Source organism: Salvia hispanica, chromosome 6, assembly GCF_023119035.1.
Source record: "Salvia hispanica cultivar TCC Black 2014 chromosome 6, UniMelb_Shisp_WGS_1.0, whole genome shotgun sequence".
Taxonomy (NCBI): domain Eukaryota; kingdom Viridiplantae; phylum Streptophyta; class Magnoliopsida; order Lamiales; family Lamiaceae; genus Salvia; species Salvia hispanica.
The window spans coordinates 5,782,632-5,810,340 of NC_062970.1; the positions used below are offsets into that span (position 1 = coordinate 5,782,632).

General features: G+C 33.1%; 2 protein-coding genes and 1 long non-coding RNA gene across 5 annotated transcripts; 2 read left to right on the forward strand and 1 right to left on the reverse strand.

Moving 5' to 3' along the window:
- The first annotated feature begins 3,719 nt into the window (after positions 1–3,719).
- On the forward strand, positions 3,720–6,882 carry LOC125196827 (NADH dehydrogenase [ubiquinone] 1 alpha subcomplex subunit 13-B). Its single transcript, XM_048095475.1, has 3 exons — positions 3,720–4,022; positions 6,337–6,408; positions 6,500–6,882. Exons 1-3 carry the CDS (start codon positions 3,808–3,810, stop codon positions 6,642–6,644), a joined length of 432 nt encoding a protein of 143 aa, XP_047951432.1. The 5' UTR covers positions 3,720–3,807; the 3' UTR covers positions 6,645–6,882.
- A 3,230-nt stretch (positions 6,883–10,112) lies between these two features.
- On the reverse strand, positions 10,113–24,199 carry LOC125194423. Of its 3 annotated transcripts, XM_048092626.1 has the most exons (6): positions 23,848–23,979; positions 22,575–22,705; positions 21,705–21,763; positions 11,794–11,898; positions 11,552–11,608; positions 10,113–10,728 (listed from the first exon to the last, which is right to left on the reverse strand). In XM_048092626.1, the coding sequence occupies exons 3-6, from the start codon at positions 21,717–21,719 to the stop codon at positions 10,384–10,386; spliced, it is 522 nt and encodes a 173-aa protein (XP_047948583.1). In that variant the 5' UTR covers positions 21,720–21,763; positions 22,575–22,705; positions 23,848–23,979; the 3' UTR covers positions 10,113–10,383. The 3 variants fall into 3 exon arrangements, with proteins under 3 accessions (XP_047948583.1, XP_047948581.1, XP_047948580.1); XM_048092624.1 differs by lacking the exon at positions 21,705–21,763; XM_048092623.1 differs by lacking the exons at positions 21,705–21,763; positions 22,575–22,705 and having other exon boundaries at positions 23,848–24,199.
- On the forward strand, positions 10,640–13,959 carry LOC125194424. Its single transcript, XR_007171752.1, has 3 exons — positions 10,640–10,765; positions 13,324–13,588; positions 13,661–13,959. It is a non-coding gene; the product is annotated as an uncharacterized LOC125194424 (long non-coding RNA).
- Positions 24,200–27,709: the final 3,510 nt, after the last annotated feature.

Consider the following 27,709-nt stretch of genomic DNA (forward strand, 5'->3'; position numbering starts at 1 on the left):
AAAAAAACTTGATTTGCTTTATATTCAGTATTTTGATTTATGATTCTAAGTATCTAACTAAATGTTGTAGCATTATAAGGTTTTTAATGAAATAATATCCCATAATAAAAATAAACATACAAAACCTAAATAAAGAAAATTTAAATAAAAACTTTGTGTTTCATTCTTTATATGATGCGCTTTTGGCACAACAACAATTGTTGTGCTCTTCAACGCATTAGGGGATCTTAATTGTTGTGCTCTTCAACACATTAGGAGATCTTATCTAAGGTTTAAATGTCATCATTCTTCCTATTTTGTTATGTAAAATAGATTCTTTGAAACGGTGCCAGTATTATAGTAAAGTGATACATCGCGTAAAAAAATTCTATGATTTTATTGACATGCACGCATCAATAATGTACCCTTGTGAATTATTGACAGATGACATATTTTAGGTGTAATCCAAGTCAAATCATATTGTGATGGCACAATTAATTCGAATTTAAATTTAAAATTAAAATTTATCAACTTCAATTTCAAGTGATTTTAATGCTTCTATAAGTCGGCCTACAAAATCCATGGAGTAATGGTAAGGTTGATTACGCATATCTACAATCGTTTTGTCTTTCATATCCTAATTGTCGGGAAATTCTCGTATGAAAATAAAATATACTCCACTTTTCACTCATGAAATATTAATTTGTTAGTTTGCTGCGTATAAATTAATTTGTTACATTTATTCTTCTTGCAATGAAAAATGACATTAGATAATGCTTAAATGAAAATGAAAGATAGATATAATAAAATTTTAGTATATATTTATAGAAAGTAATTTAATGATAATTCCTTTTTAAAATGATAACAATAACTTTAGGAATGATATGAAATGGAAAATGATATTAGTCTTCATAGATAATGATTTTGTATAAAATTGAAAAAGACATGGAGTTAGTTTGCTTTTGAAATGAAAAAGACAAAATGGAGGTATCGAATTGAAAATTATACTGAGTCTTGATTCATCAATAATGATTTGTATGAATAGAAAATAATTTTAGACTTTCGTAGCAATATTATATCTTCATACACAAAAATAACACTATTAATCTCTGGATACTATTTCCAAATTATGATTATTAGACTAAAATCATTATTGATGAGATCAACATCATTTTTCTCGTTTTAGAGTATCAAGCAATTTGTATTAATTTAAGAGGGCGTTATCACTTATCATATGAATTGTTAAATATACTCCCTCCCTACCCAAAAAAAATGATATTATTTTTCTCGTTTTAGAGTATCAAGCAATTTGTATTAATTTAAGAGGGCGTTATCACTTATCATATGAATTGTTAAATATACTCCCTCCCTACCCAAAAAAAATGATATTTGGGACGGCATGAGAATTAATACCCAATTGTTAGTAGAGAATGAGGTCCGCCTTATTAACGAGAAAGAAGTTATCAAAAAAAGAAGATGATATTTTTATGGTACATCAAAAATAGAAATTGTCTCTTTTTTTATGGGACAAAGGGAGTAATAATTTTTTTAAAAAATTCAATTCATTAATTACTTCACACTAATTAGAGATGATCAACAAATCAAATGAATAAAGTATTAATAAATTCAAATGAAATTCATAAACAAATATTATTTGAAAAAAAAAAGATCAAAGTATTTTAAATCAACAAAGAAAAAGTCAACCACACTTCAATTATATAATTACTAAAATCATCGTATTTTATGATTTTTAAATAACTTATCAAATAAAATATGTTTAATATTATGAACAATTCCAAATAGCAAAATGACCTTTTAAACGTTGGATAGAGAGAATAGCACAAAAAGAAGTTATACTCACATACTCATAGTTAATGGTGTGTATAGTCAGCATTACACCAAAAATATATACTGATTTAGTTTACATTATAAAAGTAAACATACAACTACTCCAAAATTTGGACACCTATAACGTGTAGTGGAACCTAGTTGTGACTTGTCTATTAATTTTGTAAATGACAAAAAGACTGTGTCTTTAGTTCATCCAGCCACTGCACAAAACTATACTTACCATTTTTAGCTATATTATTATTCCTATCCATATCAAATAAGAGGGATGGAAGGAGATGGAGTTTGAGATGGATGTCCAAATGATAATTCTCGCAGTGAAAGGGGTACAAAAGGATGAATCCATCTTTGGGGCAATGGTAGAAGATTGTCGTCAGCTTTTGAAAGAGGTATCTGGATCCTATATGAGGTTTGTAAAGCGATCAGCGAATCAGGTTGCTCACACGCTTGCTCGGGCATCGGGTTCTATAGCTGATGGCAAGTATTGGTTGAATTGCATTCCAATTTTTATCTGCAATGTAGTCTTAATGGTTTTGATTGAATAATATATTACATTTGGAGTAAAAAAAAAAAGTACAAATTACAACTTATATAAATATGAGATGTAAAAAAAATTCATTTTCGTGGACATTTTGTAATAATTCATCTATTGGTATAGTACTGAAATGACAAAATTTGACTATTTTTTGTGGACGGATGGAACATAAATATAAATGCTATATACTAAAATTTCATTTCCATAGACATAAGTGAATAGTGTCGGAGGGATGAAATTTTCTAAGTGTTTAATTACTCTAACTATGTCCCATAAAATATGTACACTTTTTTTTATTTTTATCCGTCCCATAAAAATAAGAGCATTTACATTTATTAAAGTTGTCCCCTGCTCATTATATATGCATCGATTTATTTATAATTTATATCACAATCGCACTACTATAACTCATTAAACACAAGTAATAATGTGGGTCTCGCTCTCTAATAATATTACTTTAACTATTATTGTTCTCTTCTCTCAAACTTTACCAATCGTGCATTAATTCATGTATTCTTTTAGATGGCTATATTTTTATGGGACGTATTATTTTTATCTAACTTGTTTAATACATCTACTTAATTAGTTCAAACAATGAGCAATGTTTTTTGGTAAAATATTTTTATCAGATAATTATAAAGTTAATAAATTTATTATATCTAGTATATAAGATATAAAATTCTTATAAAATATACTCCATCCGTCTTAGTTTAAGAGTAAGATTTAGTTATGACACGCGTTTTAAGAAATTGGTGGAGTGTGTAATAAATGAAGTGAGATAGTGGTTGTTGGAGTGTGTAATAATTGAAGTGAGGTAGTGGAAAGTGGGACACTTTGACTTTTTGTATGTTTAGAATTTTGTTTTGTTTTATTTTTATGAAAGTAATGACATTTGAGTGTAAATTTGATGAATAATGAGGTTAAATTTTATGTCCAAATATGATATATTCTAAATGTGACTCTTAAACTTGGACGGACTTAAATGGCAAAATGTGACTCTTAATATCAAGATACAAAAGTATATTAAGACTACAAGAATATAATATACTTATTAAAAAACATAAAAACCTTTAAATGTATTTTCTTAAAAATATACTACGGGTATTTTATGATATTAAAACAAGATTATAAAGGGAAAGAAAACTGAAGAAGCAAAATGAAAGAGAGAAAAAAAATGTAAAAACACATTACACTTAATAGTGTACAAAATTCAGATAAGTATATTCATTTATTAACTACAGTATGATAGATTACATTCTTTTTTTTTCTAATTCTAAAAACGTGAAACGCGACTAAGCCGATAAGCTGAAAGCGCATTTCCGATATAAATTGGACACAGTAGAATATAGGTTCACTCTCGTCACCACATTTTCATCTTCAATCAAAATTTCAGTGTGAGAATTTCTGCAGAAATCCACCACAAAAAAAATTAGGGCAGAAAGAAAATGACGGAGGCGGTGATCAGGAACAAGGCCGGGATGGCGAGCATCAAGGACATGCCGGTTTTGCAGGACGGTCCTCCACCCGGCGGCTTTGCTCCGGTCCGGTTCGCCCGGAGGATCCCTAACACTGGACCCAGCGCCATGGCGATTTTTCTTACTACTTTCGGAGTCTTCTCCTGGGGAATGTATGAGGTCGGCAAAGGCAACAAGATCCGCAGGTAATAGTTTCCGTCAATGATTTTTTTTAATAAATCGATTGAGTTTGATTTGCGACCGGAAACGGTAGATTTTTATTGCTGTTATTAATTTTTGCCCTTCGTTGTTGAGATTGTTTAGGAGTACAGTCATATTGTTTGGAATTTGAGGTGTCTAGGGATTATTGGTGCTGTCTGATGATTTAGGGGTTTGATTTGGTGTTCAATTGGAGTAATACTGAAGTTTCGCTGCTTTTTTCCACTATGCAAATTCTGTTGGTTTTGGCTATGGTTGGGTCATTTCTTGAGAATATTTTTGCTTAATGTTGGTAGAGATGGGAGTGTAATGTTGATATGGATATGTGGCATTTCTGTGTCCTCCAAACCATTTATGAACTGTGTGGACATTTCTATCTTTTTCCATACTATGTCTGTTAACTATTATTTTGGTCTGGACATTGGATTTCGATAAAGTGGTAGTAATTTTTTGCATAGTTATCCTTGCAATTCTGCCCCTCCGGAACCAACTGCGCTATCCCTGCGGGCAAATTTGTGCATAGTTATCATTTTGAGGCACTGTGTGTCATGTGCTTTGGAGCTGTTGTTTCATTGACGTAGTTTTTAGCTTCGGATTTGTGAAGCCATCTTGAGTCGTTCAAAGCTAAGTTGTCCCATTCTTCTTAAACATATTTATAGAAACTACAGAAACATGTGTTCCAGTGATGTTCAGCTGGAAGATATTCAGAGGGATGAATATTCATGTTTGGAAGAACGTGAGCTCTCTGCTTCAATCTATAGAATTTGATGTCTAGATCTGTATGTAAATTCCCCTTTGCATTGGCTACCAAATGTCTACTTTTCATTTGAACAGTTAAGCTATATTACGTGTTCACGTGATGCTAGTAGCTAAGCACATATAAGCTTCCTGTCGCTTTAACTATGCACCCTTGGCTTTCTCTACAACATGTTGAGTAGCCTTGATTTTCCAACTGCAACCCTTTTTTGTTCACCTCTCAGTATGAAAATGAGATATATGTTGTTGACTTGTTGCTGCTATTCTCCTGGTTTGACTTTGAATGGAGAAACTTTTCTATCCAAAGCACATAATCCAAAAATCAAGAATCACAGTTCATGGTCTTTTACGTATTTAATGATATGAGAAGCTATTGAAACATGTCGAAAAATGTTATTTTGTAGAAGGTTCTTACTTCTTGCATATTTGGTGGTGGTGCTCAACAGGAGTTGTTGAGAGAAATCACTCACCTATGATTTGCACCTAGATATCTGAATTCTGAAAGATAACCTATTCTTTCACATGTTAATATGTAACCTATATTTTGAGCCATTTCAAAACTTTGTGTGTTGCCCCCTTAGTTTTCTTTGTTTTTGTTTAAAGAAATCTATTTACAGGTGTCCATATACCATTTCGAGTTATGCATATCCTTAGTACATTAGATTTTTTGACATACTTCAGCATGTCAGCCTCATGTTTTTTTCCCTAAAAATAATTTTGCCAATCCTAAATCAACATTCTTGGAGTCTTTTTATTATCTATATTTAGTCCATCTCTTGTTTTACAAGTTCTATTTTAGTTCACATCATCTACAAAGCTAACAGTCTTTTGAATTGAAAACTTCTTCGTATGCAATTCCTCACACTAGCAACTAGGAATTCTCTGCTTTTGTAATCCAGAGCTGGGATGAATGCTCACCACGATGATCAATAGGATGAGAATGAGATTGGGGTAAATGATTATTGAACTTGCTGAGAATGAAGCAACCGTGGACCAATCATTTCTGACAAGTTGTATGGATAATTTAGCAGGAACAACTGAAGTTAGAAGTTCTATATATTTTTTGTGATGTGTTTTGTTTTATTGGTTGGAATTTTTCATTGTGGTCAAAAATTGGATATAAAGATTTTTCATAAAGGACCTGTATTCTTCTAGCAATAAAGGAAGTAAAGATGTAATTATACTTCATAGGTGTACGGTAGATCTTGTAACTGTCCTATTTCTCAGAAGGTATTAGTTCTGGAAAATCTCTGTCAATGTCATCTATCGGGTCTTATTGATGGGAGACCTTTGGCCGTAGGCATTAACCACAGTTTCAGTAGACAAATACATGCACACCTCAATCTATGCTTCCTGGTATTTTGAGTTATGGCAACTTGTCAGAGCTACAGTATTATTAGTACCTACTATGATTTTTGGCTCTTTAAATGCGATAATTAAGTATATTTATTATCATTGACTTATTGTATGGAATTAATTTGTTTAATTTTGTTGAATATTGGAAAGTGGAAAGCGAAAACTTAATGAAAGTTTCTAACTGAATAGGGCTATAAAGGAGGAAAAATATGCTGCCCGCAGAGCAATATTACCTGTAATTCAAGCTGAAGAGGATGAAAGGTGACTTCTGCAGTTTGCTTCTGCCATTCTTGTTGTAATATTCCTAATTTTGTTTGCGCGTAATTTTCTTATTACCATTGCCTCTCTTCAGATTTGTCAAAGAATGGAAGAAGTATCTTGCAGAAGAGGCTAGAATCATGAAAGATGTTCCAGGCTGGAAAGTGGGCGAAAGCGTTTACCACTCAGGGAAATGGATGCCTCCAGCGAGTGGGGAGCTACGTCCAGACATTTGGTAATATTGTGGTTGTCTGGTTGCTGTTCTGGCTGATGGGATTCAGCAAAACAACATTTTGCTTTGCCAGCATGATTCACACAACTATCATTGCGCTTTTGCTTTGTTTCATTAAATAAGGATGATGCTGAAAATTATGTTCCATTGCGTCTATACCTGTTTCATTATAGATGTTGACATATGATTGTACTGACAAATTTCTCCCGCTTTTTGGTGTTGAAATGGTTTATTTAACGCTTCCATTTTCATCTTCTTTCGATCAGCAAATTAATAAAAGCACGAGTGAGAAAAATGTTGGGAATTACTTTGATTATGAGATATAAAGATGTCTATGTCTGCAGTTGCTATCATGGGTGCACACAAAATTTCGACCAAGAGGTGTTGTAATTTTATTCATTTATTTCGGAATTTGCTGACTTTGGATTGGGAAGGTTTAAAATTCGCAGGTCTATGCAGTAGACTTTAATCAAGCATATAAGCTTGGCTTACATTTGGATTTGCTGATTAAAAATTAGAATAAAGATTGTTGAAAATCTTCCAAATTTTATTCATAGATGTTCCTAATTTTATGTATACATAGAATTCTAGTGAATTTTCATTAACAAAATTTGATAGCTTTATCATTAACTACAACATGTAATTGTGGACGAATGCAGGAACATAGTTTCAGGAAGAGCTTAGATAAAAAAATGAGAGTATCCTTTTTTTCTAACCATTTATTGCACAAGCCAAGAACTAATCCCAAAACAAAATTAAACCATTCTTTACAATAAGATAACTCCTAATTAACAAATCCCAAAACAAAATTAAAAAACAATGCATAAACCATAACTACTAAGCACCAACTCAGCTTTGCCAAGAATGTGTTTTGGCATAATTCTTATCATCACAGCTAAAGTAAATCCCATCAATTCTGGCTGACCAGAAACAAGTGGAGGTTTCTTCACACTGATAGCTTATAGTATCAGTATCAAATGCAGTAAACCTTTTCTGCAAATGTCCCCACTGCAAATGGCAGGAAAACAGAGTTGATCTGAAGAAATTCACCCTAAATTTCCAACTCCAGTCATCACCATTATCCAAGAAATGCTCTCCTAAATCATTATCTGCTGATTTGCAGTTGACAACGAGCTCTTCCGTGCTGTTTTCTAAGTTGTTGATCATGTGAACTTGGTAGCTTTGGAAAATCCCAATGCTGAAAGCTCTTGATGATCCGATAAACGCGATGTGAATCGCGATTATTAGTGCGAGTGGATTGCGATAACTCATTTTATTGTGAGAGATATGCAGTAAGAATTTGTGTGATTTTGTTAGCAGGTAGGGAGAAGGTTTATATAAGTTGGGAGTTTCATTGGGATTCAATGCTTTGATGAGGATTTTGCACCTGTCTATATGGTAGTGTAATTATTTTTTTTATTTTCCATTTTGACCAAGAATTAAAGTTGGGAATTGATGAGCTTGAGTGTTTCTAATTTGGTTTGCATGAATTTTAATGCAATAAATACTTCGATTCTAGTTAGTATTAACTATAGAAAGAATAATTTTATTTCTTTTTTCTTCTTCTTTTCCTCTTCGGGGAAATTTACAAATTCATTTCTAACATTAAGTTTCTTTAGATGAAAATAGTATTGCTTCATAATAGATTTGTGCCAATTTTCTTCAATTTATTTAATGCTATGTCATCAAGTATGTTCTCCAATTTCATTTCCAACAAAATTTGAATAACACCTTATTTAAAAATCTTAATGCTTTATTGAGACATATTCTAAAAGCTGGAAAATTTTATTGGCATAAGAATATTTAACTCAAAAAAATGAACGAAATTACATTATTTCCTTACACATCAACTATATTAATGTCTTATAGTTACTCGATATTAGAAAATTAAAAAAATTCCAATTCTCAGAGCTAAAATAGAAACCAAATTGAGTTACTTGGCAGTTACAGAAGCCAGAATCAGCACAATCTGAACCCTCAATTGCAGCACTAAATGCAACAATACGTTTCAGTTCTTTACCTTGTCTAACGTTGCTACAGAAAATAGTAGATCCATCAAAAATAACCTTACACAAAATCAAAATGCTTCCAATGATTATATTCATCGTCAACTTGTTTGGTATGTATAATATAAAGGGTCAAGGGATTTATGTATTATGCAGTTGGATTTTAATAGATACTGTATAAAATTGAAGTTGATATATCCTTCGCATATGTTATTCCATTGTATAATAGATAAAGTTTACTCTTACGTGCAATTTTACTGGTAAATTGTAAATTTTATCAACTGATTAGACGATACGGGTTGTAGACCACAAGTTTGTCAAATTCAGATTTTGTATCGAAGAAGATATTCAGATTTCGTGAATAGAATATGCTACTTCATTTTTTTAAAAATAGCAATTATTTTTATTTTGGGTCGTTCCTTAAAAATAGAAACTTTAGAATCTTTTGATTTTAAGGCATAGACCTCATAATCCACTAACTCTGCTCTCACTACTTTTTCTCTTCCTCTCTCTTACTTTACTCATTTTTCTTTTCCTCCCTTACTTTACTAATTCTTCTCACTTACTTACCAATTATGCATTAAAACCCTTGTCGTTTTAAATGTATCTATTTTTTGAATACGGAAGGAGTATATGAAGTTTAAAATCAAGTTACTAGAGAAATAAGGCATATTGAAAGATTGATGATTGTGAAATCTCATATATTACTCACTCCATTCCGAAATAAGAGTTCATAGTTGACTCATCATGGATTTTGAAAAATGTAAAGCAAAATGATAAACAAAATTAGCAGAATATGAGCCTCATTTTGTATACTATCCGTTGTAAAAATTGGCCCATTTTGCCATTTGAGAATGTTCGCATTAAAATGTCATATACTTTTTTCCATTTTAGGTAAATGGATCTCATAATTCACCTAAAACATTGTACTCACATTCTATTATAAAACTAATTACAAATGAGCATACATTACACTAATTTCTTTCTTGATTGTTCTTCATAAGTCTAACCAATTTTTTAAAACACGCGTTGAATCAAAATGAGACTAATTTCTTTATTCATTTTCTTCACAAAGTCAAACAATTTATTAGTTATTATATAAAATCAAAATAAAACTATAAATAACATACATAAATAACAAAGCTGAATGAAATGAACTACTAGTAAAATATATAATCTACTTTTATTTATGATAAAAGTGGAAAGAGATTATTATTATGAGAATAACCAAAATAACAAAAATACAGTCTTATCGTGAGATTGAGTAAGATATTAATAAAACCTAATATAGATTAAAATATACACCTAATATCTAGGCATAGACACCAATAATTTATGTTTCCTACAGACATTACTTCGTATTGCCGTAAACGTATGATGCTACCGAATACGTCATATTTCACATGTAGTGTAAAAAATTAATTTCAGAAATTGAGATAATAGATAAAAATAAGTATTCGCGAATAGAATTGACAGTTAAAATTTACTAAATCATTTATGACATGGTAGGCAAATATCGCAACAGTAGGCGCATTGTTGTGCTGGCTGTTTGCGGTTAGGTTTCCACCGCCATCACAAATAAAGTATAATAAAAAATAATAAAAAAAGTAGTAAAAGACACGCTGAAAAGGCAGCGAATTTGACTTTCCAAATCAGTAAACCCCATCTCCAATTCCACCACTCTCAGTATAACAACTTTTTTTCCATAAATAGCTAATCCCACATTCAACCATCCACACGTCATGAAGAGCCACCGGAGAAGGAGATGGAGGAGGAGGTTGAGGCAGGGCCGTGCCTTTCTGGGATGCTTCTGTAAAAGTAGAGGTGGTTGCGTAGCTCCCAGCTCCAGTCAGGGTGGCGCTTCACCATCATCTTAGGCCACCTGTTGATCCTCACGTAGTGCTCCCGCACTTGTCCGTCTGCGAGGAGGCCGGTCACGATCGTGTATGACGCTTCGTGCCCCCCCCACACCTTGTCCTCGGGGTCGGCCGTGATGCTGCCGTCGGGGTGGAAGTACCGCCGCATTGGAGGGGCGCCCTCGCCCCTCCAGGACGGGTCCAGCTCCCGCCAGTACTCCGGCGCCATCTGCAGAGAGGGAGAGAAAGAAGAAGCTAATTATCTGGTGAGAAATATATATGTGCATCAGTAATTGCTTGATTTGTTCTCTCCTTATGCTTTTTATTGGGTGTGGGATTTTTTATAAGAGGAATATATTCTGTTTTCTAGGAGTTAGGAATCTTGTAGCATCTGGATCTGGATGAACACTACTAGTTCATCTTCGGTTGCATACTACATTTGGAAAGACCTTGCTTTCTATGAAGAATAGATGAGAACAATAACATCTAAATTCACAACAATCAGTAATAAGTCCAACAAAACAAAGATCGTTGCCTATTTACTTACTGTCACTACAGGTTTGAGTAAAATTTTATGATAAGATTGCATAGCTGGAATATGAATGAGTAATTCGGAAAGAAAGTTAACATATTTGGTTTCAGAGTTTACGAAGATGTGGAACCTTTAATCTTGGATTCAGTTATCAAATAGAATCAGGGAGACTGGTTTGGCCTAAACTGGGATGAGAAAAGGATTCTCTTCACCAACCATGAAAAATTGTTAAGAGGGATAAACTTGCGTTTTAGATTTACAAAAAGGATTCTAGTTTAGTAGGAGCATATAGCATCATCATCTCCATTCACAACTTTGATCCTCCTTTCATTGTCCTAAGATCATCAGAAGCAACTTCAAAAGAACTGTACAATAAAAGCGTGTTGGGAGTTCGCAGAACTAATCCTATGGTGTGCTACTAATGATCCTCATATTTGCACCTAGGAATCATATGATCAGCACAAGTGTTCAAAACAAGAAAACTGACAAGAACTGAGGTTCAACACAAGTAATGGCATACCTCTGTAAAGCGGAATTCCCAAACATGGTCACAAAGGTCATCCCTAGTGATTCGAGTCTGACGTAAGAAAATTGCCAGTTAGAAAGTATAATAGGCACCACCTTCATATTAGTTTAAGTTATCACATATTGCATGCATTTAAAATCAGATCTGTGATTTATCCGATATGATAGTGTAAGCACATAAAGCCCTTCCCAGGCGCGTCTGTCCAAGAGATAAGGAGAGGAAGAAGTGAGACTCACTCGTTTGCCATCTCTGATCGAGAGCAATGTAGCGATCATCTTTGGAAGTCCTTCAACCGTTGATACACGTGGTATATGTGCCTTATCCAACCATAACTCTTGACACTGGAAAGAAAGGCACAACAGTGTAAACAATTTAGTCTAACAATTGGGGATGGCATTGGCGTGTTGGCATAAAAAATCATCAAAAAGAAGCCAGGCTAAAAAGTAAAGCAAGTAATATCTTCAAACACATCAGGAACATTATAGCTAGAGCATGATGATCAACTCATGGCGCACATGATATTCTTCTAAAGGAAATAGAAGTGCTCCATCTGTCCACGGAGAATGTAGAAAAAAGGCCATTGTGCTACACTCTTGTGGACACAGGGAGTACATTATTTTCCATCTCTATTTCCATTTTAGCTCACCATTATATATCACCACCCTAAGTAGAAAAATCGGTAGAAACAAAAATCCCAATCAATGAGCATGAGCAAGGCAAACATATTTATTTGAATTAATGCTCCCAGTGAAAGGTGTAAACACAAAACCAATAATAAAAAATACAAATCCCAGCCCATGAGTGAGACAGAATTGCGGAGGAAGTATATAACAAAAAATGATCAGAATACATATCCCTGTCGATGAGTGAGATGGACAAGTATCTTTCAGTTAGATGTCATTGTGGAAAAAAGAGAAAACATATAAAAATTAGTGGCATGGAACTTGAAGACCCTTTAAACAGGGGGGGTCGCAATCTTCAAAAGACTATATAATGTAAAAAAATGACACACAACCAGAAGTCCAGAACCATGGCTGTTCCTCTGTTACATTATTAACAAAAACAAGAATTCTGAAGAATTTCAGAGTTATTCTGTTTTACTTTATCATTCCATTTTACTTCTTTCTGCTCCATTTATGATAATTTTATTCCAGCTGTTTCATCTGAATCATTTTAGGGTTATTCCATCTTATGATTATTGTTGGGGTTCAAACCATCCCACATTAGAGAATAGAAAATGTACGATCAATATATAAGTGCAACCCCTACTCCATTATGTGACGCCTTTTGGGGAGGGCTTGGCCCAAAACGGACAATATCATACTACTTTGAGTTTGGGTGTGCATCGGCAAACCCTAACACTTATCTCTGGTTATGGGGATCCCTTTCAGAAATATTATTAAACTTTGTGATATGAAAAAACATGAGTAGTCACAATTACCAGAAATCAATCTATGAGCATAGAGCTAACAAAATAGATAGGCTGAAAGGGAACGAGAATTCAACATAAAAGACATGATAATGGAAGTTAAAAAGAATCGTACTAGTATGTCGGGTTAAACAATTGCACACACCGATCATTATGTAGTAGACTCTATACCACAAGGCCACATTTGGTAACCATAGCATGATTTACTAAGATATTAAATCATGATAGGAATAATAAGATAGAGATCAAGATAATGATACTGTTATTGTTTGAAATGTTTGTTTGAAATGTAAGATAAAAACAAGTGTGGTATTTATTGCTGAGTTGGATTCTGCAGCCTACAACTTGCTTGAGGTGGCCCCCTGGAATGTTTGGTACCAATTCCATGCAAGTAGCACCTCCTAAACATTGTTGTAAACGCATTCAGACAGACACTATAGACAGAATATCTCACGTAGACGCAACAGATGGTGGTACAAGAAACAGCTGTGCTGGTATGCAGTAGGATGGAGCTCTCCCTCTTTCAATAGGAACCATGTGATAATCTAATAACATCATATACATGGTATTAACAGGCAATGTCTAGTTTTCATCTCGTTCAGGTATTTTACCTTATCTAACGCGTATTCTAGAATATGCATCAAAAGAAACTCATTTGTCTCTCTATTTATCAGGTGATGACTGTCCAGAGTGAGCTGAATTTTAGATACTGATTTTTTATGAATATGTACATACATTTTACTAATGTATCTGCACAGGGGATGACAAATATCTCTAACTGTATCTAAATTTTTGAATAGATACAGTAACAGAGACAATTTTGATAAGTGTAAAAGGCAGATGAGATGGATACTGGCTGCAGAGAAGAGAGAACAAACCACGGAACAAAAGTAGATGAGCTGGATTATACTCCTATGAAACTAAGAAAACTGAACTAAAGATATAAAATACACAGAAACTAATCCTTCAGAGAGGCCTCGGTTTCTGATGTCATAAAACTAATTTTCTCCCCGGCACAGCTCTTCCACTGAGGAGCTATTTATAACAATCACATAAAGAGTCCTTACCAATACCATCAACAATTTGAAAGTAAATCTAAACCTAGAAGACTAATGACAGAAGACTCTTTAAACATATCAGCAGGAACAATCCCTATCAAATTGCCTTGTAGAATCAGCCTTGTTTCTCAAGACTGATGTGGAACCGTCCATGGGGAATCATTAAAGCCACATTAATCTCGTCACTCGGGCTGGTCTGGTGCAGCGTCTTGAAATAGCCCATCAGCAGCAGCAATAAATTAATCCTCCACATAGGCCTACCGTTTTCACTGTCCTAAAACTAATTCTCCCCGGTGCATAACATTCTGATGAGGAGCCATTTATAACAATTACATAAAGACTCCCACTTCTTATCAACAACTTGAAAGTAATCCAAACCTAGTAAACAAAGGTTAACTACTACTACTTTCACCAAAATCGGCAGGGAAGATCCCTATCAGAGTTCCACGTGCTCTACATTTTGACTGCTGGAGAAGTTTATGCTCCATAACTTATCTGGATTCATGAAGTGTTTATCGGGAAATAATACATTTATTGGATAACCAAAGCAACAATTGGCAAGGCTATTTATTGGAGTCACTGATAATCTGATCTAATTTCTTCTTCACATCATCAGGCACGTGATGGTTTGCTATTTCACTAGTAGAATAACAGATACTACTATAATGGAGTATCATAACCCAAATTCAGCACAAGCATGCAAATTTTTACAAATCTTCTTATGGTCAACAAAAATATTACTGCATTCCAGTAGGAGACGTTACAAGAAGCTTGCTAAATGTATCATATGACATCAAATAGAACATAGAAGTAAAATGATAAATTCGGGAACAAGGGAGAAAATGAACTACAGCAATAACAAAACGAGCACAGATGGCACCCTGGACCCATTTGTTTTTCACATTTGCAGCTGAATGCATTCCAACTAGTATCAATAACACTCATTGTACAATTTTGGAGGCAAATTACTTACTTTCATGCCTTATTTCTCAAATTCTTATAGTAGAACCCCTTAGGGAATTAAACTTTGCCTGGTTTGAAGATTTCAATGATCCTCGATGCAAGGATCACACACAATAATGCGTGATAACGAATAATGCGCGATAAAGCAATTCCATCTAATTTTATATAGACTAAAGTTCAAAATTTGGCGCTCTACATTTGCCCGAAAAAGTTCAACACATTAAGTGTGATAGCTTCTAGTGCTAAACAATATGTAGCTGTCCATACTTATGGTTTCGTAAAAAAATTGATGGTCACTAGCATTTGATTTTGATCAGATTAGTGAGTTAAATATCATGCTAACTATAAAAGTAAAGAAATACTTAAATTTTTAAAAAACACAACTATTATTGAAAAATATAAAAGGGAATTCTTCTGCTAATTTTAAATTTAAAGGCATTTAATAACCTTCAACTTTTAAATGCATTTAAGTTACTAATTTGGTCAAAATGTTGTGGACCATTAACTTTTTTATGGAAACGTTAAATACAGACCAAAAATACTTAAGGACTAGAAGCTATCACACTTAAGTGTAGGACCTAAAAGCTTTTTAGGGAAAATGTGGAAGACCAATTTTGGACATTACTCTTTTATATAATACTATTTGTAAAACATCTTTGATGCCTCAGAAACAATTCAAATGAAATACTCCATCTGTCCCATTAAAAATGAAACTTTTCCTAAAATGAAAACTAACATCATCTCTACTTTTTCCTCTCCTTTACCATATTCTTTGTCCATTACCTCACAAAACAATACTCACTCCGTCCCACTATAAGTGAGGCGTATTCCTATTTTTGCGGTCGTCCCATTATAAGCGACACATTTCAATTTATGGCAAAAAAAAGCAACACTCTATCCCTCTCTTGCTTTATCCTCTTTCCTATTTTTTTCTCACTCATGCTTTATTCTCTTTTCATCTGACCACTAAACACCACAACCTAAAAACTTGTGCCCAAAAGAAATGTGTCACATGTAATAGGATGGAGGGAGTACTATATAAAATCCTATGCCGAAACAAATGTTTCATATTTAATGGGACGAGGGAGTATGAAATTATTTATAGTTTGTTTTTAGCAAGAATCTTGCTTTGCTTTCTCACATAATTTATTGTTAAGAATAATTTAAATTGATATCATCGTGGACTAGGGGGCATTTACATTATGTGAAAACTTAGATAAATAAAGTTAATGTATGCTTATCTTATCCATCACATAATTTTGCATATTGAACAAATGACAGAGTAGTAGACATCAAAAACAAATATCCTCGATTCAATTTATAATCTAGATCAAATGCCCTATATAGTGATATATTTTATTTTGTCGACTAAGTAACACTATTTAACACGAACAATAGGCTATTCCGATATAATATGTGAGTTTACAAATAATTTCCTGATAATACTTGGTCACTAAAAGGAATTTACTCATTTAACTCACATCACGAATCCCGAGTTTCAATGCTCTTTTAAATTTAGGTTCAGATTTCGAAAGGTTGGTAATTTTATTTCAATACAATATTATACTCCTAGTTATATGTCATAAAATAGTTTAGTGCACAAAAGTTGACTAGTTAAAACCTACACAATTTCATGTTAAGCAATAAAATCCATTATTAAGTATACCCGAGGAGTTTGACATTATCTTGAGATATGTGTGATGAGTTTGTTATTGACTTGAGGAAATAGAAAGCACTATGACCAAATTACATATGAGTTATTTCATAGGGACTATTTCTAAACCTTCCTTTTATTATTGATTTTATCAATTTCAATGTGATAGCCAAAATCTTCAACTTGAGAACAGTCTTAGTATTATTTTTTATTCTAAATGAAAGTAACCAACCCCCCCTAACAGATCATGAAACATTTATATTTATATATCTGTTTTAATATTTAAAAAATATCGTTATAACCAAATTTACCAATTCAGACTGTAACATTAAGATACTTAAATATTAAAGCTTAACTCAGCTTGGAAAAGGTAATTTAAAAAAACCTTAAAGAACTACTCCCTCTGTCCCACTCTATGTAATGTTGTTTTGTGAGTTAAGTGTAGAGAACAAAGAAAACATAGAGAGAGTGATGTTTATATTTTTAGAAATGTGTCATTTAGATAATAGAAAGATCTCTCTTTTATGACTTCTACTTATCGATCCCGGCCCAGAAAAGTGACCAACCAGGGCCCTATTGATGAATGAAAGAAAGGGTTTATGAGCCCTAGCCCTGTAAGCCCACACCTGTGTAGAGTAGATCGTTCAACACCTGCGGCACAAACCTATTTTTGAGATACATGCTCGGGCCGCTGAGCCCATTTGACACCTCTAACTACTTCTAAAAGAAATAATTTAGATCACTTGCAATTCCTAAATTATGAACTTTAAAAAAAAACTGAAAAAGTGATATAAGTAGCAAAAATAAATTAATGCTAACAAAAGGTTCCTATTCAAAGGTCTACTCATATCTTTAGTCAGTTTATATTTATATATATATATATATATTGATTATCCTCTACCATATTAAAACTCGAGCAAAAAAATAGGTTCTAATGGATAATCTTCTAATTTGTTTGAATGGATGAATGCTACATTCGTTACTTGACCATAGAAGTTATTGGTCCTCTACATTTCTCCGGAAAAACTTACTGATATGCTCAAACTCCTGACCTAGGGTCGCGGTCAACGGTGTGGAGACATGAGGCCCTGTCACCGTAGGATCGTTTTATGATGCTCGTGCGGACATGTTAGATTAGAATTGTTGACACAACAGTTAACATCCCCAAAAAAGGTAAACCGAAGAGTGTGGGCTTTATAAGGGTCTAATCAATATATTTGGAGTCACTAGTGTACCTAGCCGGTATGTTTTGGTCAATATTTAATTGTTCCATCGAAAAATTTAGATTAGTGATTTTAATATTATTCTAATTATAAAAATTAAGAAATACTACTATTTAAATTTTAAAAAACAAATATTAAAGAAAAAAACATAAAAAGGAGATTCTTCTCCTTTTAATTATTATTATTCATTTAAAACTAGTATTAATGCTTATTTCAGACCTTTAAAATAGTTGAGAGGATTTGCCTGCCTTTTTCTTCGAGTATTCATTTTTATGCCAAAAGAGTTAGCCCACATAAAACTCAATATATCTATAACAATCTCAAATTATTTCTTCAAGAATATAAGAAATATAAACTTAAAACATATATTTTGGATGAATTGAACTTTTCAATTGTTACATTACATATAGGATATAGCTAAGCTTGTAAAGATGTAGGAGTCTTGTATTAAGATGCTCCTAGTTATGGAGGAAGTTTTGCACCATAGTACAAAACGAGGGAGGAATGATGAGTGGCTGCATAATTGTGTAGCCATTCATAGATGATGGCATTGAGATGAAGGGTATGGATGGGAATAGAGAATCTGAGCTAAATAAGAGATAGCAGAGGCTACTATGAGCTGACAAGAGCCACCCAACCTGAGTGTTCACACCAGCCTAACTTTGGTTTGAGTAGGAATCTCATGTTCGTGGACCTCACTTTTAAACCACCACAAAGACACCTCCACATATCATGTCTCGTGTTCGTCTACCAGGCAGCGACAAAGAACGATATCGTAGTTAAAGATTCGGGCTAGAATGGATAAAAGGGGAAGGACGGGCAACAAATGGATAGATGGAAATAGATGGGAGGACCATGCTAACATTCTTGTAAGTCTTTGATAGCCTTTGATATCATTATAAGATGCCATCCACTTTGGCAAAACAAGACTAAAAAGATGATACAGGCCTAAGTCCAAACTGTTTAAAAAAACCCTATGATAATTGTGGTCCTACGTTACATAAGTTGAGAGTAAGAAATGTTTCCCGGAGTTATATATAGAATGCAAGACACTTAGCAACACGATAACAACTGTAGTGATCATAAATATAAACTACCTAAGTGACCTAACACATCAAGTTTGTGATTACTAGTAAATGGAAAAAAACACAATAAAAGAGATCATAACTAGCATTTCGCTAGAGACCAGATTCACATTTTAACCCCTCTTCATTTTGATACATAAATTGATTTGACTTCCTAACTTATCAAAATATTCTCATGGCTTACCGATTACATATTGATCGTTATTTACATGTTTTTTCAGATATTTCTATTTCTAAGCTACTTTTAGTTTCTTTTTATGTGTCCTACACAAAATGTTACACCATGTGTTGTATCTGGGTGAATGATGTGCAGTGTTTATACATTATATATACTATTTCTTTATTAGATTTGGATTGCAAGGCTGAAAAGTTCAATAGTTTTTTAATACTTACTTATGTTATAGCAGTTTCAAGTTCAACCCCACTTGATTCTAGAATCAATTTTAATTGGTTTAAATTTTCTCTTCTTTTTGAATCATGTAATGCATGTTCACTAAACTCCACAGGTCTACAATATCCTATCATGTATGCATTTCTTATGCTACAATACTTAAATGTTGTGACGAGCGTGGGGCGTACTGATTTAGGTAAAAAAAAAAGGTGCACTAATAGTTCAAAATCAGTCAAACTACACTAGAGCAGTTTATTTATAACCAATAAAACATAAATGATTCATATAAACAAATAAGACAGTTCATATTAAAATTTTCCAAGAAATGAGAAAATTCTCAAAAGGTATGTACACTGAGCTTGGTGAAAGGAAGGGTTTCTTGAAAAAAAAAAATTGAAAGGTTATTTTTGGACATGGAGAATGAAAACAAAAAGAAAGAAAAAAATAGGGAACTTGAGGTAAAAATTATAAGGTAAGTGAATTGGGCTTTCAGTTTGCCAAACGAAAGGTCAACAATGACAATAAGAGAAGGAGAATTTCTACCAAGGGAAGAGAGAGAGACACTACTTTCCTTGATGAAGACTTAAGACATCACGGGTAGTTTTTTGAGGTCGCAGCTCGTCTCCCTTCCTCAGTCTGTTGCTCGTCTCCCTTTCTCTTCTAGTCACAAGTGCGCCGATCATTTTCTCTACCATTACGTTGCAACCCACTGCACAACTGATGAGCCCAATTTTGTGCTCCTTTTTGCATCTTTAGATTATGAGTCTGTTTCTTGTCTATTTGGTGTGTTTTGAGTCTCTTGGACTTGGAGGACACTTCTGGTTAAGAGGGCAGGTTTGGGCAATGAAGGCACATTTGCAAGTCATCGGGGCAATTTGTGTCAACAAAGCAGAAAAGGTCAATCTGACCAAATGCGGACAAAATGCCTTGGTGATCCGATGAGCGGTGATCATAAGGACGTTGGGAAAGAAAAGATTGGATAATGAAGCAGATAACCTTACTTGATTGGACAAGATATGAATATATCCAAACTTCAGGGATAGGGCAAGACTCCGGAGACCAAGATTGAAATTGAGAAGGAGAAGGGAGGGATCTGGCCGACAGGATAGAGATGAAAAGACAATATACAAGGCCTAATGCTGAACCTACGCATGACCCTCCAATGCAGCCCTAGATTTTTTTCCCATAAAATGAGCTCTCATAGAGGCCTTTATTCAATACAAGTACTAGACATGAAAGCCACAATCAAAAAAAAAAGAGGAAGACAACTCTTTGGCAAGATACAAGCTGGAAAATGAACTGCCAAATGCTTAGGACACCAACCATCTATAGTTGTTGCATTTGTGCCTTATTTGATTAATGAACCTCTGAGAAATATTCAGCCAACGTCCATCTTCCCTGCTCTAGAGAAAGCCTAAAACATTCAAGCCTAATTTGTTGTCTTCTCGTTATGTCTACTAAAGTATAGCTGAATTATGTTGCGAAGAAGTTGGAGATCTAGTCACTGTGTAACCCTTTATAGAGGCCAGTTGAAGCAAGGCACCAAACCCTAACCCTAAAGTGAACAAGCTAGCAAGACCTTTAGATGGATGTTCATTCGGGTATTTCTCTTTCCATTCACTCATAAACCAATAGGTACTGACAGGGAAGCGGACAATGGATGCCAAGCTTACAGATTTTTGTAAGTATATGATTACTTTAATCACTAGTCAAAGAATGTTAGTAAAGTCCATGAGAGGTTATCATTGTTTCATCAACATATCTTTCTAGGCCATCTAAATGATGGATAAGCAAATAAATTATACAAGTGCAGACCTAATAGAACATACTTCTCCAACAACTATCATAAAGCATCTGTCCTATGGAAGACCAAATCCCAATTCTCTCCACGCTTAATTATTGCAAGATACTAGCCAAAAAATACATCAGTAATTCATAGCGCACAATATTAACTCCAGTAGAAGAGATAAATGCCCGCTGCTGGAAATTAGAACAGTAAAAGACACGGGGAAGAACAGAATAGTGAAATGGAAATAAATGGAGAACGACTGAGACGATAGAAATAAAATTACTTAAAAGAAACAACTAGCCTAAACTATCGTCCTATTCAAATTTTCCAAAGACACTTCAATGTAGGGAACAAAACCCTATTTGTAAGATTCTACTCAAGACTAAAATTTGAATAGAGCTACTAACTAAATGTAACAAGTAGACTCCTAATCAAACTAACGCTAAAAGATACCAGCTCAATAAACAAAAATACAAGAAAACTGCTAAGGATAAAGATGGCTGCAGGAAAATTGATCCATAACACTAGCTCTAAGATTGGGTTGAGGACTCTTACCCCTTCTGAGTGCATAACATGCTTATATCTCTGCAGTAGCTGAAACTAGCCCTCTTCTCCTGACAAATCAAGTACTAAACCAATTAAAACTCTTACCCCAAATTTAATTCAATATATATTAACCAAAAATATAGGGAGATTCCTTGCTGACAAAAGTGAGCAACAATGCCAACCCAAGTTACAATTAAAAGAAGACTGTAACAGCAAATTCAGAAGAATCCTTCCAGGTGTACTGATTGCCATTGTCAAAGTCCTCAAGGTTCAAGCTGAATGCCACATTAGAGAGGGAATCCAAAAGACACTCTTACAATTTTGTCTCTACTAATCCATAATAGTCATTCTTTTTTTAACCCGGGCTTCCAGCTGAATATACTAAGAATTTACTGATCTCTAGCAGCATTCATGATTTACTAACATCACTGATTCACTACACATATTGACACTGTACGGTCTTGTTTCTCTACCTTGAATTCTTCAGTCAGAAAACAATAAGTCACAACAAATTCCTACAAGAATTGCTAAGCTCCGCCTTACTTACTCTTTGTTTGAAACGTGCTTCATACCGCTGTAAGCATGTCCAAAGAAATTGCTACCGTAACACGATGCTCAAAGTTCTGGTTTTCGTAAATTGATACGCCAATGTAAAAATTGATGCAAAGTAAAATATGCAAAGCATGTTCATTTGACATATGTATAACAAGACGATAAAATGGTCCTGCACCTTCCTTCTAAGTCAAACCACAAACAAGTAAAGTCGTGTCATCGCTCATCTAAGAAACTAGATTGATTACTTCCAACAAACAAAAATTCAAAAAAATTAACTGTGGTTACGATTTACAAATAACTCAAGGAAACATGTTTCTTTATTACCATCTTCTCTCCATTCTGCATTGGCAGTCACTTCCCCATAGCTGGCAATACCCGATTTCCGAGATGGTAGGTTTCCACAACTCATACAAGCAGTTAAAGATTTTGGACTCGGTCTATATGAGACAAAAATCCTGAAACATGTGCATAATAGGAATTGTGACATTTATACAGAGAAATAGTTATTAATGCTCATAGTGGAGGAATCACAGAAAAGCAGAAGGCATATAGTTCTCCTTTCTGCATGCATGGAGCTATGTGTAATTATGCAATGCAAAAGTTAAGAAGCAATTATTCAGACCAACACCTTTCACTGAAACTCCTATTCTACAATTTGACAACACGGAGCAGGATTAAGAACCGACACACAAGGGTGTATCATACAGGCCTTTGATGAAACCCTTGTAGTGCATTCAAACAAACTTTCCACCTTGCAATATTTTACAACCAAAAGTAAACATAGAGAACAGGAAAATCTAGAGAATTGAGCTCCTTTTCCACCCACAATGTTCGAAAGCTGCAAGCTTAGGATATAAGTAATCATAGTAATCGACTCCACGGACAACCTACGACAATTTACATTTGAAATTTAAAAGTATTTCCTTACCAAACTTGTATTCCACCTATTGTTGGGTCGACAGTCCGGTGGTACCGTGGTAGATTGCAGACAGCACTTGAATCCTAACTTTTTCCCATGTTATAATATGCTTTTATGAAGTTCAATGGTAGCACCATACATAGTGTTTCTATTAGGGGCATTGAAGCTTATTATTTGACCATCTTTTTCCTTCATTTTAGTGGTTTCTCGGTATTAGCAGTTTTATAGAATTACACAAATAACTAATAGTCACCGAATATCCAATCTAGATAGTGTTCAAACTATGAAACTACCACATTCATAGTTTCACACTTTCACCTCCTCTTATCTAGACACTTTCCTTTTTACACTTCTTTGCTGAATTTTTGTTTTAAGGGATTCTGCATTTTACATACGAGATGTGCAAATGCATTCAAATTAAGAGCAATTGTATCATGAAAAGAGTTAGCTCGTAATCAATCAATCACCGGTTGTGCAAGTGCAACAAGACCTAGAATACGTCAAAAAGCACGGAATGGGCGATAAACAAACTCAGATTCAAATACCACCTACTGTACGTCAAAGGATGGGAAGAGATCCAAAAACACACAACTGCAAAAGTCCACACCTCAACCGCAACAAAACAAACAAGCAATTGTGCCAACACGCAAGCTCATAAAACAGAAGAAAGAAAATAACCTTGGAACCCCAAATTCTATCGGAAGAAGCAACCGGATTCCAGCCGCGAGAAACGAGGCGAGCTTCCGCCAAGCTGCGCAAGTCGAGCTTGGCGAGAATTATCGTCAAAATTTCGGAACCGACCACCAGCAAGGGGTCCTGATGCTCCTCTAAATCATCGAGTTTAACCTTCCGTTTACCTCTATTGGTAGATTCTTCACCGCCGGAGTCCGGCATTAGATGAATTGAGAACTCGGAAAACGAAAAAGTACTGGTTGGTCACAGAGATTCTCGAAAATTGGAGGGATGAATTGAGTGAGAGAGAGAGAGAAAGAGGGAGACGTGGAGCTACATGAGGGCGAAACATATGATACATATCAGGTGTCGACGTCAGGCATTTAATTAAACGGCTGTCGAGCTCCTCGAGAGGCGCGTTAAGTTTTTTAAGGTTTCCTCTTCTTTTTTTTACGATTTTAATTTAATTAAACGACTTTTTACTAATTATTATACTAATACTATTAACTTTTCTAATGTTAATGAGTATATATTTTTTTAAAAATAGTACCAATTTAATTATACTAGTGTGAACCCCGCGCATGCGCGATTTAAAATATTTATTTTATTAATTTAGGATGGTAAATAAAATAAGAAACAACATAATTACATAAAATAAAAAAATAAAAAATACTATATACTATATCCTTAATAACATTTCAATACTAAAATACTATAATATGAAAAGACATAAAATATTTATATACAATTAAAAAATATTAGAAGGACAATGATACCGCCATAAAAATAGAAGAGATAAACAACCTTTATTATACAATAATAGGAATAGCAAAATGAAGAAAAAGAAATAGTGAGTACAAATCCAACCAAACACACCATCAGAGTGCCGCAACTTTTCTCTCATGCTTATTTCTCTCCCAATCTACTGTTGACCTTATATTCCTCCTTAATCTTCAAAATGATGATTTTTTCATTTGCGCGAAAACAATGTGATATCTTGTGTTCTTCATCTTCTTAATTTGCTTTCTCTCGACATTTCGTTAACTTTGAGTGTTTTCCTACTTTAAACTATGAAAGTGACGAAATTGACAACGAATATGAAAAGCATTATCGATACAAATATTATAAAAAATATCTATTATAGCTAAACTTAAAAAAAAAACTTAAAAAGAAAAAACAAACTAACACTAAAAAAAAGTTTATATATATGAACTAACATCACTCAAACAGAGAATGATCAACAAAATAGGATTTAAAAGTGTTGTTTTTATTTCACCTTCTCTCACATGAGTATCTCTCCACGGCCTATGTCTCGGGCTTCAGGTCGTCGCCTTTCACTCTCTCTCTCACAGGATTATATATCCACCGTCTTTGTTACTCCTTCTCCATTGACATAGTTATGCTGAATTCCATGGTTTTCAGTTTCCTTCCTATAGTAAGACCGCTGTGTTAGTAACATAATAATCATACAAAAAAATGGATAAAATAGATTGAACAAAAATATGCTACTATTGATAAAAGAGTAAGAATCCTGCTGATCTTTTATGCAATGGGTGAAAGCAAGAAGGAAATGCAAATGGCGTATATTTATAGATGAAAAAATATAAAACAAAATATTTGAAACCCACCCATTAGTAGCCATAAATTATTTGACCGTTACTTTACATTTATATAGAGTAAATATTCATATTAAAATCTTGCATTTTTGTAGTTTACTATTCTTTTAAAAAAACTTAAAAGTTCGCACGTTAATTATGATAAATAAGTTTTAAAAAAAGTTAAAAACTGAATAATTAATTTAAAATTGATTAATGGAGTCTAGGGCTTTATAAGTAACGTTTTTCCTTGCAGCATCCAATTTGATACCAAGAATTAATGCACATAATTATTTTTATCGTTACTTATCATTGAGCAAAGATATTAATTAATACTCTTAAAAGTCAATGTCTATAGAAATAAAAGGAAAAATTAAAAAATACATTTCATTTTATAACAAAAACATTTCTTATAAAGCCATGACTGCACCAATCAATTTTCTAAATTAATTAATAACAATAGAATATAAATAATTATAAATAGCATTTAATATAGTTAACAATATAGTCATTAAAATATGCACATTTTATTGCTTTATATGTTTCATAATTTATTTGACATTTGAATATAATATCTGCAAAATTTAGATATCTATAAATCATAATATAATTTTGCAATCATGGATAACGGCTTAATTTATACCAACAACTCCAAAAACACATGTAACAGCTCAATTTATACCAATTACTCCATAAATCTCCATATTATTCCATAACTTATAAATATTGCAGAATAACACCAAAACTTATAAATATTTTAAAAGAAGACCAAAACTCATCTTTTATATATGTATAGATAAAGTGGTTCTGGCTAGAACTTTTTTAAAATGAAAATATAAAAACTGAAATATTCTTATCAAGTTTATGGATATTAGTCAGAAGCTAATATTTATAGATATTGTGACATAAAAATATTTACCGTTTAATCGTACTTATGACACTAGCTAATGGTAACAATGTATAGTATCCCCCGAACTAGCTAGAAAAAATAATATTTTGAAAACAAAAATATAATTAGGGAAATATTTTATACACTTAGATCACAAAGTTTATATTTGTTCTCATGTTTGGATTTATGTTTATTTAAAAAATCATTATATGACAGTTACATGTCATTTTATTATATAGTAGCTGGACTCTTAACATATGTTTAATTGCATTTGCGGAATTTTCACAATCAGTATTCTATCCGTCTCACTCAAGATGTTCATATTCTTGAATGGCATGAGATTTTAGAATGAGTTGTTAAGTGAAATATGTAAAGAAAAAAAATATATAGTTGTATATTTTAATGAGGAGGTATGATAGATGGATTTATTTTCACGTACAGAAAGGAATATCTTAAGTGAAACAAACTAAAAATGAACGGATAGAATAGTATATTATAGAATAGCACAATTAGTTGTCCGTGTTTTCAATGAATAGTAATTAACTAAGCTATTTCAGCTGGTTGATGATACATTTAAACTTGTAGAAACGTGGTTTTTTTTTTAATAAATAAAATTCTTATAATAGGTGTATTTTTTTCGTTTATAAAAGTATGTGTTTAAGATGTGATTTATTTTGTTAATGACAATATGGATCCAATTAGACAAGTGGCAAAATAACTGCATAATTAACCCATGTTAAAGGGACACAAATATTATCGTGATAAAGAAAATTATTTATAAACCTTAGTGAGGATGTATAAATATTATGTGATTTTTTTTGGAAGTTGCAAATATGTTAATTTGACTTTATAATTACATGTTTATTGTGATCAATACATGACTTTATTTATTGAAATGCTTTAAACTACTGCTACTATTAATTTATGCAGTGTTTATTATTGTATTTATGTTCATGTGTTAGATATATGTTGCACTGAATTTAAAGAATTATTTGAGAAAATCACCTCAAAGTAATCAAACTATTAATATTTCATGGTTGTAAAATGACTACAATATTTCAGAGAAATTCCAAAAGTATTTTCAATTGCTAAATGTTTGGTGGATCCTAAAGGGAAACTAGGTGGTGTTCTAACTTGTAAGGTCTTATATTGCTATTATGCACATTTTTAAAGTTAACAACTTAAGAAACTTTAGATCTTATTCATCTAACTGTAGACGAAGTAAAAGATAGAAGTAGTTTTAAAAAAAAATTACGTGAACTTTTTAGAAAATGTGAATTGTTTATCTTACTTTATTCTCCCTCTTACCTTATTATCTGTTAAACTAAATTCATTAAACACCATTTTATTATGTTACAGTATGTCGTAAAAAATGGCTCAATTA

Coding starts and splice junctions, on each gene's coding strand:
- LOC125196827 (XM_048095475.1), top strand. CDS start 3,808: ATGACGGAGGCGGTGATCAGGAACAAGGCCGGGATGGCGAGCATCAAG. Junction 4,023..6,336: donor AAAGGCAACAAGATCCGCAG/GTAATAGTTTCC, acceptor CTAACTGAATAG/GGCTATAAAGGAGGAAAAAT. Junction 6,409..6,499: donor CAAGCTGAAGAGGATGAAAG/GTGACTTCTGCA, acceptor GCCTCTCTTCAG/ATTTGTCAAAGAATGGAAGA.
- LOC125194423 (XM_048092623.1), bottom strand. CDS start 24,063: ATGCCGGACTCCGGCGGTGAAGAATCTACCAATAGAGGTAAACGGAAG. Junction 11,609..11,793: donor CGATCAGAGATGGCAAACGA/GTGAGTCTCACT, acceptor TTCTTACGTCAG/ACTCGAATCACTAGGGATGA. Junction 10,729..11,551: donor GGGAATTCCGCTTTACAGAG/GTATGCCATTAC, acceptor CCCTCTCTGCAG/ATGGCGCCGGAGTACTGGCG.